Here is a 19653-nt window from a genome sequence, read left to right on the forward strand (position 1 = left end):
ATGTATGAAACAGGCGAAATACCCACAGACTTCAAGAAGAATATAATAATTCCAATCCCAAAGAAAGCAGGTGTTGACAGATGTGAAAATTACCGAACTATCAGCTTAATAAGTCACAGCTGCAAAATACTAACACGAATTCTTTACAGACGAATGGAAAAACTAGTAGAAGCCAACCTCGGGGAAGATCAGTTTGGATTCCGTAGAAACACTGGAACACGTGAGGCAATACTGACCTTACGACTTATCTTAGAAGAAAGATTAAGGAAAGGCAAACCTACGTTTCTAGCATTTGTAGACTTAGAGAAAGCTTTTGACAATGTTGACTGGAATACTCTCTTTCAAATTCTAAAGGTGGCAGGGGTAAAATACAGGGAGCGAAAGGCTATTTACAATTTGTACAGAAACCAGAAGGCAGTTATAAGAGTCGAGGGACATGAAAGGGAAGCAGTGGTTGGGAAGGGAGTAAGACAGGGTTGTAGCCTCTCCCCGATGTTGTTCAATCTGTATATTGAGCAAGCAGTAAAGGAAACAAAAGAAAAATTCGGAGTAGGTATTAAAATTCATGGAGAAGAAATAAAAACTTTGAGGTTCGCCGATGACATTGTAATTCTGTCAGAGACAGCAAAGGACTTGGAAGAGCAGTTGAATGGAATGGACAGTGTCTTGAAAGGGGGATATAAGATGAACATCAACAAAAGCAAAACAAGGATAATGGAATGTAGTCTAATTAAGTCGGGTGATGCTGAGGGAATTAGATTAGGAAATGAGGCACTTAAAGTAGTAAAGGAGTTTTGCTATTTGGGGAGCAAAATAACTGATGATGGTCGAAGTAGAGAGGATATAAAATGTAGGCTGGCAATGGCAAGGAAAGCGTTTCTGAAGAAGAGAAATTTGTTAACATCCAGTATAGATTTAAGTGTCAGGAAGTCATTTCTGAAAGTATTCGTATGGAGTGTAGCCATGTATGGAAGTGAAACATGGACGATAAATAGTTTGGACAAGAAGAGAATAGAAGCTTTCGAAATGTGGTGCTACAGAAGAATGCTGAAGATTAGATGGGTAGATCACATAACTAATGAGGAAGTATTGAATAGGATTGGGGAGAAGAGAAGTTTGTGGCACAACTTGACCAGAAGAAGGGATCGGTTGGTAGGACATGTTCTGAGGCATCAAGGGATCACCAATTTAGTATTGGAGGGCAGCGTGGAGGGTAAAAATCGTAGAGGGAGACCAAGAGATGAATACACTAAGCAGATTCAGAAGGATGTAGGTTGCAGTAGGTACTGGGAGATGAAAAAGCTTGCACAGGATAGAGTAGCATGGAGAGCTGCATCAAACCAGTCTCAGGACTGAAGACCACAACAACAACAACATCAGCAACTTTACATTACCTTTGAACCACTCCATTGCACATGCAGCTCGTGTCAGCAACAGTAAAGGTACACAAGATAAGAGATGAAATTCTTGTGTACTGCAAGCACCAAAGTGGAGAGGATGCAAACTTCCTGTCATGTTTCCCGAAAAATTGACAACTAGCGGAACACCACAAACGAACGACTGTGAATGTAAACCAAATGTGACCAGATACCATTCGTGCTCATGCTCCTATTGTTTACACCTGAGAGAATTCTCATTCACTGTTCCATGTTCACTTTTGTTCACTTCAGTGTAAAGGAGACTTCAGGAACACCCTGAGTATAGGACACTATTAATTCAGATCAAGCAAAATGTACACCTTATTAGTACCACACAAATAATGTTAAACATTCTATTTAAAAGTGTTCACAAATGAAACGATTTTGTTGCCATGTATTTGCTACAAATTTATGTGAATCATTGAATGTCAGTACTTTCTGGTATTTTCAATTCATTTAAATAAAAGAGATTGCTTTGTACTAAAACGTTTGACAAGAGTTATAGTAGCAATAACTTAGGAATAGGGTGCAGAAAATTGTATTAATGTCGGAGTACATATTTTAATGCCAAGAGCAAGTATATTCTCTGATTTCAAAAAAATATTTCACAGTCTTTCAGAGGACCTAGCAGTAAACAGTCTTCAACATTCCAGAATAATCGCCTTTTGTTCTCTTCCAGTCATGTGAATTTATCATCAGTTTGTGAGTCTGCATGGTTCAAAAAAATGGCCCATATTTGACTGTCCTCACTATTTCTGTAAGAGTTGATGAGTGGACTCAGTAACTTTGGATCACCACTTTTAAATCCAATGAGTATGATTATTTATGTGGTATTAATAATAAAGTGTAAATAGTGTTTAATCTGTATTGGTAGGGTCCTACATTAAGACTGTTCCTAACTGGCATTTCTCTTCATTGTGTGCAATAACTCATGTTCCTGACGAAGAAGATTAGGCCTTCTTGTTGAGTGCATACAAATCAGTTCAATAGGCAGAAGGTCAAGTTCATTACTGGACATTAAAATAGCAACACCTTGAAGGCAGCATGCAACAAATGTCAAATTCACATAATGTGTACTACATGCTCAGATGAGCAAATTATTAACATTTCAGTGTAACCACAAGAAGTACTGCGGAGTATCATAATTTGCATTCTGTATATAAGGAAATAATATCAGCAGGTTTGTCATTCAGAAATCCCACTTGGGTATTAGTTGCTTATGAGAAGGTCATGTTCTGCCTTGTGTAAATAGGAGAAATGTCTACCAGCATCTGTCAGAATGCGGCACGGTCATGGTGTATCAAGACTGCAATATGTTGTTGTGCAATATTGCGGCTTACACTCATCGGGATCCAAAAACTGTCATTTGAATATGGAATCAATGGTTTCAGGGGAGGCCGTACATAATTCCATGTGGGATCTCACTGGCCCAATACAACTAGTGCCTGAAAGGACAGACATATACATATTTACCTCAGCCAGCATCTGATGTGCGTGATCACATCGAGTTCCATTTGAACAACAGGCATTACGTTTCAGATGTGTTAAGGCTGGTGGCTGTGCACTTTCTTTGAGATCTCAGTGACTGACAAAATAATGGAAGACTGCATGTTAACCAGGCATCCTGACTCACCTTGATACAGATGGTGTTTAACTGTTGTGTTGGCCACCATGTTTCCCACATCTCTCACCCCCTGAAAAATTCCATAATGTTTTGCTAAGAGACTGGCATATGACCATTCATCAACCACTCTAATGGGTAAACTCTGGCATGGAGTTGAAGCAATGAGTTGATGTACCTGTATGTGCCATCTAAGCTCAGTTCGACTCGGTGCCAACCCAAGATAGAGCCATTGTTGCTGCTGGAGGTGGCAGCAAGATTTTGTTGACAGTCTGGCAATTCATAGAAGAATGAAAATATTTTTCCATTTGCTCAATCTTGTTATGTGGGCTCTTTTGCTTTGTTCTGTAAAAATGATGATGGTCCAGTTTTACTTATGTCAGGTATTGTGGTTACTGAAAACATAATTTCACGATTTTAAAAATAATAATAATAATAATAATAAGTCCATCTAAAGGTAGGAGATAATTTAGCCTGGAGCAACTGATCGGTCATTTCCCATCGTCGTTTCCACTTACTGTGAAAAAACAAAATTTGTCACGTATTTGCACAGTTTGCCTCCAAATTTGTCACAGGTATGGGAAAAAGCAACGAGAATGAATATATTGTTGTTAAGAATATGATTTAACACACTGTCTTGTTTGTTACTGTCACACATCTAATAAAGTTTCAAACATTTAAAGTCATTCCTAAACTTGTGCTTTAACTTACAATCAATAACAGAACCCTAAACAAGACAAAATTTTAAGTTATTTCGGTATAAAAACTTTGAAGCTTAGATGCTTCACGTTGTTTTATTGCCATACTGACATCGGACAGATGCCCATCTTCAGCTGCAGCTTACATTTACTGTGGGGTGTTTTTTTTTTTAAAAGCACATGCTGTAGACATTTGTTGACAATGTTGGTGTAATTATCCATTTATATAACAGTAATCAGCATATAAATTTCGATGATGTGATGTATAACGTGATATTTTTCAGTATTTGTAAGTTATAGAGCACCACATGTACAAGATATCTTGTTTGATACATTGTGTAAAGCATTTACACCTTGCTGGTGTTCCAGTTTGTGAGAATTGCTCTGTGTCTTGACAACTCACAGTGTGAACATATTCCATACGATTTATTACATTAGTATATGGATAGTTTAGTCTGACAATTTGTATTCATTATATTCAACATTACTTTTCATATGGTGTCACGTGGTTGGTTGAGCTTACATACATCAAGCTGTTACATGCGCAGTCAGGGTGTATACGACCCGGGAGATCCGGGAAAAACCTGGGGATTTTTTGTCCTGGAGAAAACTGGGGAAAACCTGGGAAATTTTTAGAATTCCGGGAATTTTTCATTGTCTAGTTACCAGTTACATTTTTGCGATTTTGACTGGTAATAACCAATACTCTAACGAAGATTATTACTGTATCCTTCTTCTGCAGAATAATACTGCAGCAACAAAACATGAACGAGAGAGAGAAAAAAAGAAAGAAAAAAAGAAAATAAAACTTAAGTTGCAAAGGAAATGCGCCATATACAACAACAAAACACAGTGCTCATACAAGCGTCTGCCAACCAAAGTGTGTCAAAGGCTTTAGGAAGAATGTGCAGTGCTTCCTAACAACAAATTGCCTCCAGTGAGCGTGACGTGACAGCTGTTTTTACATTAGGTTCATTTGAGCAGTTGCGGGCAAGTTCTTGCGCATGCGCAGTTGAGTCGCGTCTGAGTAGTACCTTCTCCCGCTTCTGACTACAGAAGTGTGGCTAGGTGCCACTATCTAGTATTGTCCCAGTTCGGAAATATCGTAGGTCCAGAGCTGATGCACAGAGCAGTCTGAGTTGTAGTGGGGAGGTGGGTAGTCTCCACGTGACCTGTGTTTACGTTCACTGATTTTGCTGTTTCCTCTTCGTTTATTGCTCTCACATTAAATGAAAGCGAAACGAATTTCTGTTGCCAGGGGCTACCAAATGAATTTAAATACGTTTGCATAATTACAGAAGGCTAAAATATGTTGTCAGTTTCAGGTTTTATTTCCACCTTTCTGATAGTCAAACATTAATCGCCTTGCAGAACAATGAAGTTATTTTTGTCGGTTTGCTAAAGCGATTTGGCTTTTATTAGTCTTTTGCACTGAGGCAGTCAATTTATTTGAAACGAAGTGTTTAGTTTCACACTGTTGGCTAGTTTCAACTATTCGCTGCATTTCAAGTGCACGTTTTCCATCTTCTAGCTCGTATGGCATTATGCCATAATAAAGAACCAAACATGAGATAATGCAGTACTGGTACTCAAGAAAATTTACATCCGAATCTGGACATACGATTGTGCACTTTAAGGCGAATTATGCATTTTAGTATGGTTCACTAAATTCCAATGCTCATGATGTATCCTTTGGTGTCTTGTTTCGTTTATGACATAATGCAAGATCTTTTAATGTTTTACATGTATGAACATGCGGGCTTCCTGCATCATCGTAGCTGCGCAGGCGCAGTGACACCTGTTATCTCGCGCTCTCTGGCAACTACTGAAACGAACCAATTTCTAACAGGTTGCAGGAAAATATTGCAAATGGTGATTTGAAAAGTATTACTTTCAAAGTAAATTTCATTTTACGGAAGACGAACTATGTGCGAATATGTACAATGAATTTCTTAAATCACAGAGTGTTTGACTCTCATTTAAAAATCAACTCTTTGAGAACGACCATCTAGAAGAATTTTGAGCCTAGAAGATCAGACATTTACGTCGTTATTAAAAATTTTACTGGCACATTTGTGTGATGTATCTTAAAGTGTAACGCGTGCAAAAAGATCAGCACTATATGTGGAAGCTTAGCTTCTCTTGCAGCTTATTAATCTTCATGACCAATATTATTTGTGAAAGCTTTGTTTTTCTTGTAGCAACACTATGTATATTAATTTAAACCATTAACTTTTCTTTTTTGTGTGTTTGTGCTACTTAAGAGCGGCCTTGTTATTGGCTGACTACACCACGTGTCCTATGCTGTCATCAGCTGGCGAGATCACGTGACATGAGCAATGACTGGCTTACAAAAGCGCGTCGCAATCTCGATTTCATTGCTTCAGAAAGTAACATGCAGTGTTAGGTGGAATTCGAATTTATACGTCTGTAACACATTAAAGATCTTTTCAAAACGTGATTTCTTTCCCCCATGGGTTTCGTTTTCTAAAGTGCTGGCAAATTCTATGTCTGTGTAGAAAACCATAAACATTCTAACGATTGATAAGTTTTACAGCACCGAGGAAAAGTATACTGTTACTTAACATGGAAGAAGTGTATTTTCACCCGGGAGAAAGTGTATTTTCAACTGGGAAATCCGGGAAAAATCCGGGATTTTTTTTTTTTTTTTCCCCCATGTCTACACCCTGGCAGTCCAATCACTTTGTAGTGGGTTTTTTCCTATACATACATACAAGAAATTGTATATGTTATAGTAAGAGACCACATAGATGACACATTTTAATACCTATTGCCTGTACATACTCTAGGCAGAGATGATTGACAGTCATGCATGGAACTGGTCAAGTAAACAAAGTTTTAATAAATAAAAGGAAATTAGTATATCCACTTTTGTCAACTTTTACATGTAAAATATGACCTTAGTTAAATGCTTTTAGTTACTTGTCTTCTTCATAGGTATATTTGGGCCTTCAAAAGCAGCAGGTTTTTAAAAATTCACTGGTTACAAGTTATTATAATTTTACTTACATATAAAATACCTTAAATACTATTTTTCAATAACAACAGTTTTCTTTGTAAATCTGTGTTTTATAACATGAGCTTCAGAAAACCCCGTTCCACCCTTTCCTTTCTACTACCCATATCCATGTCAGTTCCTGTGTGCCATCATCTGTGCGTTGTATGTTATATCTCCAAAAATATGGCACAGATTTGACTGCTTTTCAAAGATACAAATTTAACCAATAGAACTTTAATATGTGTGCCTACTTTTGATGTGGTGATTCTGTCATTATGCTAAGGGTAAATCACATTATATTTATTTCAGCTGCGGAGGATGATGGTGACTCTGACAGTGTGATCTCAGCAACTCCAAAATCAGCAAAGCTAACAGGTGGCACATTTTTTGGACCAGATTTCAATCCAGATGCATTCAGAGGTAAGTATCATAAATTAAATCTGTTCATATTTTATCTTATGGTTCCTCTGTTAGAGGAATAACTTTTGACAGAAGTTTTAAACTTGTCTGCATTTGTGCTCAAAGAGCCAGCAAAATTGTGGTCCTTAGTACAACAGAATGATTTTACACTAACTCTTTCTATCCAGTTCCTCTTCTAGCCAAAGACATTTAACTGTTGATCCACATCCACATAAAGCATAATCGTCACATATTAGTTTTAGATTGTTATTTCTGTTATGTTGTCACACTGGCTAAGCAAAGCCATGAAAGATCTGCACTATCCTCCTTTACTTAGGTCTGTTAAATGTCCTACACAAATGAATAATTCTCAAGAATTGTTTTAATGGAGTTATGTAAGTGACCCTATCGATGTAACAGCTTCAGGGGTTGGACAAAAATATGGGAACACCACAAGAAATGCGTGCTTGAACATAAATGTAGATGCTAGCCAAGCCTGCAGATGGCACCATTCTGTTTGACCATTGCACCTATGCAATGTCCACAATACGTTGCAAGTGTTAGTTGTATTCAGACAGTATTCTGTGTGATTGTGAATGCATTATGTCTCAGATTAGTGAATTTGAATGTGGGCAAATTGTTTGTGCTCTTGTGGTAGTTGTTTCCGTAATCAAGGGAGCCAAAGTACACTACTGGCCATTAAAATTGCTACACCACGAAGATGACATGCTACAGACGTGAAATTTAACCGACAGAAAGAAGATGCTGTGATATGCAAATGATTAGCTTTTCAGAGCATTCACACAGGGTTGCCACCGGTGGCGACACCTACAACGTGCAGACATGAGGAAAGTTTCCAACCGATTTCTCATATACAAACAGCAGTTGATTGGCGTTGCCTGGTGAAACGTGGTGATGCCTCGTGTAAGGAGGAGAAATGCGTACCATCACGTTTCCAACTTTGATAAAGGTCGGATTGTAGCCTATCGCGATTGTGGTTTATCGTATCGTGACATTGTTGCTCGCGTTGGTCGAGATCCAATGACTGTTAGCAGAATATGGAATCGGTGGGTTCAAGGTGGTAATACGGAACGCCGTGCTGGATCCCAAGGGCCTCGTATCACTAGCAGTATCACTGTTTACAGCATCATGATGGTTGCATCCATGTTTGGCCACATCGCAGTGAACACACATTGGAAGTGTGTATTTGTCATCGCCATACTGGCGTATCACCCGGCATGATGGTATGGGGTGCCATTGGTTACATGTCTCGGTCACCTCTTGTTCGCATTGACGGCACTTTGAAGGTCAATAGTGGCCGAGCAACTGACTCATCACAATACACCAGTCACTACTCTTGATGAACTGTGGTATTGTGTTGAAGCTGCATGGGCAGCTGTACCAGTACACGCCATCCAAGCTCTGTTTGACTTAATGCCCAGGCGTATCAAGGCTGTTATTACGACCAGAGGTATTTGTTCTGGATACTGATTTTTCTGGATCTATGCACCCAAATTAGGTGAAAATGTAATCACATGTCAGTTGTAGCATAATATATTTGTCCAATGAATACCCGTTCATCATCTGCATTTCTTCTTGGTGTAGCAATTTTAATGGCCAGTAGCGTATTTTGTGTTTCAAGAGACATGATATTGAAGATTTATACTGTATTGAGGAAAAGCAGGTAAGCATCATCTGCAAAGTCACAATGCAGTTGAAAGTGTGTCTTGAGTGATTGTGACAGATGGTCATTGAAGTGGATTGTAACGAAAAGAAACTGCAAAATTTGCTGCAAAACTGAATGTTGCACTCACAAACCCTTTCAGCACCAAAATGACACAAAGGGAGCTCCATAAGCAGGGATTGTAGGGCAATCTGGAATTCTAGAACCACTATCATTGATTCATAAGAGGGAAACAATGATGGCAAAGCCATAAAACCTGGACTACAGAGCAGGGGAACAAATCCATTTGATTGGATGAGTCTTGCTTCACACTGTTTCTGACTTCTCCCCAAGTTAATGTCCCAAGAGTGAAACATGTCAGGGGTTCGATTGTGATTTGGTCAGCCATATTGTGGTATTCCATGGGTCCCATGGTTACTTTACATTGTTCATTCCCCAATGGTGCTGCTATGTTCCAAGATCAAACTGCATCGTTCAGGGCTAGTTTTGTGGATACAAGGATGAATGTTCACATCTGCCCTGGCCACTGTAGTCAACATATCTCAATATTATTGAGCCTTTCTGGTCTACTTTGGAGAGAAGCCTGCATGATTCCTGTCCACCTCCATCATCATTAACTGAAGTCACCACTATTTTGCAGGAAGAATAGTATATGATTCTCTTAAAAACTATACAGGGCCTGTATTTATCCATTGTGAGATGACTGGAAGTTGTGTGTGTGTGTGTGTGTGTGTGTGTGTGTGTGTGTGTGTGTGTGTGTGTGTGTGTGTGGAGGATGCGTGCTCATGGGTGTGTGTGTGTGGGTGTGCGTGTGCGTGTGCGCGTGCGCGCGCACGCCCTTTTGTGTGTTTGTTTGCATATTTTCGTCCAAGCCCTGTACATTTCTTTAGGACAGTTTTAATAAATTAATCTCCCAGTCTTACAACTAGATTTATGTTTGACAGTTATTACCGATTTCAGTTAAAGATCTGTTCAACAGATGTATTTTTTATATACATCTGTTGAACTACAATTACGTAAGTTTGGGATTAGCCGCCTGCATTTGTATCAAAGTGATGATCTTTTGAAAACCTTGCTCAAATTCTCAAGATCTCAAAATTGTCCTAATAATGTGATCTCCCTGTATTGCCCACAAGATGTATCACAGAGCTACACATATCTTTTGCCAGGATATAATAATGGTCATATTAGACTTTGTCAATGAACATGCGGTCTTACTTTCACTTCTGACTAACTTTTCTATGGAGAATGAAATATCGAGTTTTTTTACTAAGATTCCAGTCCTGTTGCATTACTTGATTTGATATTTCGTATGTGCACATTTTGTGTCTGAAGCAACACTGGAATCTCATCAAAGGCATGCAACAAGCCAAGGAGTGTGGTGTCAGTTTAATAGGGCAGACTTATTTAGTGTACAGTACAGACATGATGTACAAGTGCAACACACATTGTGTAATAAGAAGTTATTGTAATTAAATCAAATCAAAAACATTTAGTTTTAAAAAACTTGCATATAATACAAAGAAAAGTGGCTTGGTGTGACTTTGGCACTATTCACACTAGCCTTGAAGTACAAAAGGGCAGTACAGTGCAAATCTTTGTCCAGCCTGCTTGTCTAGCTTAATGTGCTTTCCGCTAGCTTACAGGACAGGGAGGTGAGCCATACCCCTATCAAATCTGTGTGGTGAATTAACAAGTGTTAATCTTGTAGACTGGTTAGTCTGAGTGTGGCTTTTAAGCAGTTTTCTACACTCACAAGCTTATGCTGTGCTGATCCCCAACTCCATCTCCAGAATATGATATACAAACATTCAAAGTTAAATAACACTTAGAATGAAGTTTGGACAATTCACAGAAAGTTCCTAGACATGACGTCCCTCCCTTATGTTAACTGATGACTGTGGTGACTGAAATGATTCTCAGCCACAACGTTAAAATAAAATAAATATAAATTTGCAAAGTCATGAAAACAGTGGACCCATATGATGAGATAAATCTGCTCTTAGTTTTGTGATAAAGTTACAACTACTTTGTAAGTGAATAATGAAACAGCCTAATTCTTCAGTGTTTGGTCTACCTCTCATACTTGGCTTTACACATTACTTCACATTCTGAACTGCTGTTAACCTCACTGTTTATGACTGAGTTCATTGATTTGTACCATTCTGTTCTTTGAGTATCCCATGTAACATTATCGATGGAATCCATGTGATGCATATCCAAAATTGTGCAAAATTTGTGCAAAATTGACGCAATATTACTCTTCTTCAAGATTCTGTCTTGGACCCAATGGAAGTGCAGTACATAAGCAGTTATATTATTTGCACACAGATTTTATGGAAGCCACGGATGAACCAAAAAAACTCCACTAACAAATACACATGTGAAGTGTACTGATGATGAAAGATTAATTTATATCTCCACCCACAGGCTCGGAAACCAGTGATGCTGGTGAAGGCAGTTCACCACGTACACCAAAGACGCCAGGAGGGAAGGATATGGAAAAAGGTCACCGTAGAATGCTTGAACAGCGCAGGCAGTTGGTTATGCAACTGTTCCAGGAACAAGGCTTCTTCCCATCTACCCAGGCAACTACAGCTTTTCAGGTATTCTGTGTGTTTCTAATGTAAATCTTTCTACAAAGATTATATCTTATATGAATAGTATAGATGGCGTGTAAGTTTTTAATTGTATCCATCAGCTGTTCTTCCTGTTTATTGAACATTCTGTATTTTTTATGGCATGTAGACCCATAGAAAAAGTCTATTGTGTCATAGTATTGTTTATGGACTTTTCAGTGTGTAAGAGAGAAAGAGATAAGCAACTCCAGATATTTTCATTAAAACCATATAAATTCTTAAGAATTGTTATACATCCAGTCCTCTAGCTACTTACAATGCATATTCCTATATTTGTGCTACAATTCTATTAAAAAATTACCAGTGATCAAGAAGAAATATCTGTTTTCCATAAAAAAAAGTTTATTTGTATATGAAGGTAGTAACTGTTCTTGAAAGAACAGGTACCATTGATGACCGTGCAGCTTCTCGAGAATAAATGATAATTAATTGAAACCCTCAGCTGCTGACAGTTGTTGTTGATATATCTCGATGGGGACAGCTGAAAATGCGTGTCCCGACCGGGACTCGAACCCTTGATCTCCTGCTTACATGGCAGATGCTCTATCCATCTGAGACACTGAGGACACAGATGAACAGTGCAACTGCAGGGACTTATCCCTTTTGCACGCTTCCCATGATACCCACATTCCCAACTGTCCACAATCTACATACGTAATGTTCCTAACAGATATTTACCCATCCATTCATTACTCGTGCCAACTAAGGTGACAATTCCCGTAAGAGTTTTTATGCACAAAATGTCCTTAATTTAAGTTATCTCCAACATTTTTATGTTGAAATTACTCATATTCTACCCCTTATAATCATTATCAGACTTCTAATATTATAGCACCAATAATATCAGTTGTATTTTTCCCCAACATTCTAGTAGAATTAAATTATGCACAAATTGAAATGCCATTCAGTCTGCAGAATAATAAAGATTTCTAGTTGATTGTATTGTTCAATGCCATCCAGAAATTATTCTTATAAGTCAACCAAACTTCTTGTAAAGAAAGAAGCAGAAAATTGCAACCCATTTCAACCTCTGCATCTATACTACACAAACCACCAAACTGTGCATTGAGGAGGATACCATATACCACTACTAGTCAGTCCCTTTCCTGATCCACTCACAAATGGGATAAGGGAAAAACAACTGGCTACCTGCCTCTTCACGAGCCTTAATTTCTCTTATCTTGTCTGTGTAGCCCATACATGAAATGTGCATTTGTGGCAGCAGAATCATTCAGCAGTCAGCCAATAATGTCGTTTCTCTAAATTTTTTCAATAATATGACATGGAAATAATGTAAACTTCCCTCCAGGGATTCCTATTTGAGTTTACAAAGCTTCTGCATAATACAAGTTGATCGAACCTGCCTGTAACAATTCTAGCAGCGTGCCTCTGAATTGCTTCAAAGTCTTCTTTTAATCTGACATTGCAAGGATCCCAAATACTTGACAAATATACAAGAATGGGTCGCATTATTGTTCTATATGTGGTCTCAATCAATGAGCTACATTTTGCTAAAACCCTCTCAATAAACTGAAGTCTACCATTCATCTTTCCTACATAGCACTCCATCCATGTGATAGAACTACAAGAGAAGTGCTCACTGTCTAGTCCTTGACTCTTTGCTTCACACGTGTTGAGAAAGCACACAGCCAGCAGTTCCCATACTTGGTATCACACGCCACATGCTCACTGAGTGGCCCCATCATGCATATAAGGAAACATTAAGTCTCAACAGTTTCGTAGAGGTGCTAACGGGCCCGGCAAACATTGGAATGCACATAGCATTAGAATTCCTTTTTAGCTGTCAATTTTCCATGTTTTCTATGGAGAAAGTGTATGCTATATGCCTGAAATTCATCAAATATTACCATAGCGAGCAAGTCAGGCAGCAGGAGCCAGCCAAGACACAAGCAGCAACAGGGAAGTAACCAATTTTGTGACATTTTATGAGGTCTTAACCAGGAATGAACTGTAGAGTGTCATCTGTGTGCTTTGGTAGTTTCGTTTATCGAGTTTCTGCATGTTAATTTAATATTTAATAGACACAGTTCTCACATTTTTGTTTGCACTTTAAAATAAACTGATTTTGTGACATATTACAAGTTCCTAATCAGGAGTAAACTATTTAGCCTCACCTAAGTGCTTTGGTAGTTCATCTTTTGAATATCTGCATGTTACTCTAATTCATTAGACACAGTTTCTGTGTTTTCCTCAGTGTGTCTGTATAATGTAGTTTTCCATCGTCTTTAGTATGGATATGGACTGTGATTGCTGTGTGCGAATACGAGCAGAGTTGGTGAAACTTTGCTCTCAGCTCCAGGCTGTGATGGCTTGGGGTACACAGCTTTGAAGCTGCAGTGGATGGGCATCACTGGTACGAGCTGGCCATGGAGATCCAGCAGACTTCCAGCACATCTGAGTTCCCTGATCGGTCCACACCAGTGGCTAGCCCAGTTACTGCTCACACTGAGATTGGCTCCTCACCTATGGTTGAGTAACAGGTCACCTTAGGGTGTGCCAAGTGGCAAAAGGCTTCCCAGGGGGCAACTTTTAAAGCCTCCCCAGTTAGTCTGACAAACAGATTCCAGGTGCTGTCTGTGGCTGGGTCCTCCTGGATGCCATAAAGTGCACAGGGTGCAGCCAACTGCAGGTGGTGGCTCACATCGGTACCAGTGGTATGTGTCACTTTGTATCAGAAGAGATTCTACCTGGTTTCGAGCAGCTAGCAGAAGCGGTAAAGGCTGCCAGTCTTGCTTACGAGATAAAAGCAGAGTTAACCATTTGCGGCATAGTCGACAGGACTGATTGCGGACCTCTGGTACAGACCTGAGTGGAGGGTCTGAATCAGATGCTCAAATGGTTCTGCAACTGTGTAGGCTGTAGGTTCCTCAGCTTGCCCCAAGGGGTGGTCGGCTTTCGGGTTCTGCTGAATAGGTCTGGAAGCCATCACACATAGGAGGAGACTATACAGGTAACGGGCTGTGTTATGTGGACTGGGCAGTTTTTTGGGTTAGAGGGTCTCAGGGAAACACAAAAAGGGCTTCAGTTTCAAAAGATGCAGGTTGAACAGTGGAACCATTAGTATAACAGTTGTAAATTGTTGTAGCTGTGTTGGGAAAGTACCAGAGCTCCAAGCACTAATAGAAAGCACTGATGCTCAAATTGTTAGGGGTACTGAAAGCTGGCTAAAGCTTTCTGTTGCTATGTGTGGCTTTATAGATATGAGCAGCCCATACTGGTTCACCTTCCATGTATTGTTTTTTGAATTTTTGTGGCTAAAGCCTTTCTTGCTTGATATTTATCTTATACAGTCTTGACTCTTTCCAAATTAACAGTGTAAGTGTAGACCAGATGTGACATGAATTCAAAGAAATAGTACCAACAGAAATTGAGAGATGAATTCAAAGAAATAGTACCAACAGAAATTGAGAGATTAATACCAAATAAATTAACAAATGATGGAGCTGATCCCCATTGGTTTGCAAAACGGGTCTGAACACTCTTGTAGAAAAAATGGAAAAAGCATGCCAAATTTCAACGAATACAAAATCTCCAATATTTACAGAAACTTGAAATTTAATGCAGACTTCAGTGTAGACTTCAGTGTGAGATGCTTACGATAGATAGTTTCCACAATGAAACTTTGTCTCGAAACCTGGCAGAAAATCTGCGCGATAGCAATGGAAATACTATCAGTGACAGTGCTGCCAAAACAGAGTTACTAAACACAGGCATCTGAAATTCCTTCACCAAAGAAGAGGATGTAAATATTCCAGAATTCGAAATCAAGAACAGCTGCCAACATGAGTAACTTAGAAGTAAATATCCTCAGAGTAGTGAAGCAACTTAAACCACTTAACAAAAGCAAGTCTTCTGGTCCAGTCTGTATACCAGTTAGGTTTTTCTCAGAGTATGCTGATGCATTAGCTCCATACTTAACAATCATATACAACCGCTCACTCGACAAAATATCCATACCCAAAGACTGGAAAGTTGCACAGATCACTCCAATATTCTTAAAAGGTAGCAGGAGTAATCCACTAAATTACAGGCCCATATCGTTAACGTCGATATGCAGCAGTATTTTTAAGATATATAGTGTTCAGTCATTATGAATTACCATGAAGAGAACGGTCTATTGACACACAGTCAGCACGGATTTAGGAAACATCGTTCTTGTGAAACACAACTAGCTCTTTACTCACGCGAAGTGTTGAGTGCAATTGACAAGAGATATCAGATTGATTCCGTATTTCTAGATTTCCAGAAGAGTTTTGACACTCTACCACACAAGTGGTTTGTAGTGAAATTGCATGCTTGTGGAATTCGTCTGTTATGTGACTGGATTCATGATTTTCTCTTAGTGTTATGGGCCTTCTGCTGTTCCTTATCTATATAAATGAGTGAGGAGACAATCAGAGCAGCCATCTTGTTTGTTTGCAGATGATGCTGTCATTTATTGTCTAGTAAAGTCATCGGAAGATCAAAACAATTTGCATAATGATTTAGAAAAGATATCTGTATGGTGTGAAAATTGGCAATTAACTCTAAATAATGAAAAGTGAGAGATCATCCACATGAATGCTAAAAGTAATCCTTTAAATCTTCAGTTACATGATAAGTCAGTCAAATTTAAATGCCTTAAATTCAAGTAAATTCCATGGAATTGCAAATACGAGCAACTTAAATTGGAAAGAATGCATAGAAAATGTTGTAGGGAAGGCAAACCAAAGACCGTTGTTTTATTGGCAGAACACTTTGAAAATGTTGCAGATCCCACACTATGCTTGTCCATCCTCTTTTGGAGTACTGCTGCCTGGTCTGGGGTCCTTACTAGACAAGATTAACAGAGTACATCGAGAAAGTTCAAATAAGAGCAGCAGATTTTGGGTTATCATGAAATAGGGGAGAGAGAGTCACTGACATGATACAGGATTTGAGCTGGACATAATTAAAACAAAGGTGTTTTTCATTGCGGTAGAACAGGGACGGCCAAAAACGTGGCACGTGTGCCGAGCTTTCACACGCGTGCGGATCGCTCCCTTCTGACGTCACACGTCCCCCACTACCACACCAGCTGACGGCGCGCGCATGCGCAGAACTACGAACACGCCGCACGCGACAGTGCATTCGCGTAAGGAACACCGCCCTGCTAGCATGTGGCTTAGTTTCATATTACGACATTTGATAATATTAAGCTCTGTACAACACGTCGTGTTGAGCAATACTGAATCTTTGTTGGCTGTTCGTACACCTACAGAAAAATAACAATAACGCTGGGTTTGAAACTGCGTTACACCAACAATATCGTGCTTCTCACATCGTCACTCATAAAATTCTTACAACATTTAAGCTGAGATATAGAAACAGACTTGAAAGTAGTCTACAGCATGCAGTATGATGTGGAATAAGTGATTCCAACTACATGTGAAACAAGCAAATTTTATGTTCTGGAACTACTGTACAAAATTTGCAATAACTACAATTCTCAACAAAACATATGACAAATACAACAAAATTATCGCCATTAATTTAATTATTTTTGGTTCACTGTAGACATAATAAAATACATATCCGACACAAACTGACGGTACACGGACAAGCGCAGACAGATTCTCATATTTTCGTCACTCAAATTGCCACGTAATCCTGACTTATTTAGTTTCATAATCGAAATAAACCTTTCGCACACGTATGTTGATCCAAACACTGATATAACTTTTGCAGCCTCATTGTGGAGACGCGGAAACTCTTCCCTAGGAAAACCTTCATAAAATTCCTGGACAGTTTTTACGTAAAAAAATTTGTCCTTTAAACAGGAATTACACTGCAGATTGATCAATTCCATTTGCAAATGCACTGGAGTACTTTCAACTGAAACGGCAAAGGGTCTAGAAAATAGTTCAAAAACAGATGTCAGACTGGCAGTGTCCTGAAAACGTTTAGAAAATTGTGCCTGTAGTTCCTCCAACACAGAAACGAATTCGTCAGAAGTTGCATTCTCTCTGACTTTAGAGAGGGTAGGGCAATGGGCGGTATTCATTTTCATGAGTTGTACCTTCCACAATGCGAGTTTCTTATTAAATGCATCCACTTTTTCATCAGATCAGAAATAAGCTGCTACTCACCTTGCGTAGTCTTATTGAGAGCGTTCAAGTGTGCAGTCAAATCAACTAAAAAGGTGAGGTCTGCAATCCATTTTGGTTCTTCTAATTTAGGCTCTGCCTTTCCTTTTTCCTTCAGGAACTCAACAATAGCGAGTCTTAAATTGAAAAATTTTTCGAGGCATGATCCTCGACTTAACCAACGTATTTCCCAGTGGTAAATAACATCTCTGTACTCTTCGTTCAGTTCCATGAGAAACTGTTGAAACTGACAGTGCACTAAGCCATGCGACTTCAAAAAATGTACTATGGTGATTACCAACTTCATCACGTGCTCCAAATTTGCATACTTAGCTCAAAGAGCTTCTTGGTGTACAAAACAATGAATTCCGTAAAATCTTCTGTCGATCGTCCTAGTCTTTTATGCAACAATGCTACAAGCCCATTTTGAGCACCTCGAATTGCTGGCGCTCCATCCATGGTGACTGAAACTAACGTTTTCCAATTCAGGCCAACGGCTTCAACTGCCTCTTCAACTGCTTTTAGCAAGTCGGTACCCCTCGTTGTGTGTTTCATTGGTACTAAATCTAACAGTTCTTCCGTCATGTGCAAATTTGTGTCGACTCCACCAACATAAATCGCTAGTTGTGTTGTGTCCGAAATGTCGGTTGACTCGTCCAAAGCAATCGAGAATGCAATAAACTTGCAGGCACTATCAATTAACTGCCTGTGGACATCCGCTGCCATACCAGCTATGTGGCGAGCTATTGTCTGTCTGGAAAGACTAATTTCACTAAACTTCTTTGCTTCCAATGGCGTCAAGAGTTCCGCCGCCTTAACAATACACTCCTTGATGAAATCACCATCACTGAAAGGCTTATTCGCTCTTGCAATTTTGAGCGCTATTTTGTAGCTTGCTCTTAAAGACAGGTCGCTACGTTCGGTTGCAGGCTAAAAAAAGGAAACAAAAGTTGAGCAAACTTTAAATTTGAATTCTAACGACAAATATGTACAAATACAAACATCAGAAACACAAAGATTTGTAAGCGGTACTCGCGTTCGGTCTGTCTTGCTGCATAACACTACGTATTCTTAATTCCGCCAACTTGTTTGATCTATCAACCCAACTAAATCATTAAGTCCTTTGTGTGTGATGTTATAATGCTGTTCTATTGCAAATTTGTGGTGCCCGGCGAGTATGCAACTGCATAATAGACATTGAGAATTTTCATCCTTCTCTTCGAAAAAATATTGCAATTCCCATTCAGCTCTGAAGGCTCGTGACGTTGTGTCACTACCCCGCCTCTTTGTGATTATGTGTTCCATTGCAACAACCACTGTACAGTACTTATAAACTTCCTACGAATCGCTAACAAATAGCGAGGAATAAACATGGCTGCCACTACGAATCAACTAATGCACCCTATGCCGGATGAAAAGATGTCGCAGCGCACAGCCAGTCTAATGTCACGCCGTGCCGAGCAGTGCCGCGAAAGACCGAGGAAAGCCGACTAGTGGCGAGGAGGACCGAGCCCTGGATGGCACGCGTGCAGCGCATCTGTACACGCGTGCAGTTTGGCACGCCGTGGCCATCCCTGCGGTAGAATCTTCTCAAGAAATTTCTGTCAGCAACTTTCTTCTCTGAATACGAAAATATTTTGTTGACACCGAGGTTCATAGGGAGAAACGATCATCGTAATAAAGTAATGGAAATCAGACCTCTCACGGAAAGATACAGTTGTTCGTTTTTCTGCTCGTTGTGTGACATTGGAACTGTAGAGAATTATTGCAGAGGTGGTTCGATAAAGCCTCTGCCAGGCACTTACGTGTGATTTGCAGAGTAACCACATAGACGTAGATGTAGATATGATCACTTATAATTAAAATTAAGAGGTTAACCAAATACTGAATATTGTTGAAGCTCCTTGATTTTGCTATGGAACTGTAAATTTGTGTGGAAGAATAGTTGATGAAAATAATGCTCACTCTCAACCTGCTGCTAAAATAGCACTGGCATTTCTGACATGTTTCGCACAGAATAAATGAAAAAGATTTGAATTGTGGATTATGA

The 19653-nt window shown here is 39.3% G+C and overlaps 1 protein-coding gene across 1 annotated transcript in view; it reads left to right on the forward strand.

Annotated features, from left to right (window-relative positions):
- Window positions 1–19653, forward strand: part of LOC124722095 — a 323716-nt gene that overhangs the window by 256890 nt on the left and 47173 nt on the right. Inside the window, exons 21-22 of the mRNA XM_047247293.1 lie at window positions 7066–7176; window positions 11270–11445. Of these exons, the coding sequence (XP_047103249.1) occupies window positions 7066–7176; window positions 11270–11445 (287 nt within the window). The remainder of the gene's footprint in view (window positions 1–7065; window positions 7177–11269; window positions 11446–19653) is intronic.

The sequence above is a fragment of the Schistocerca piceifrons genome, chromosome X (assembly GCF_021461385.2).
Source record: "Schistocerca piceifrons isolate TAMUIC-IGC-003096 chromosome X, iqSchPice1.1, whole genome shotgun sequence".
NCBI lineage: Eukaryota > Metazoa > Arthropoda > Insecta > Orthoptera > Acrididae > Schistocerca > Schistocerca piceifrons.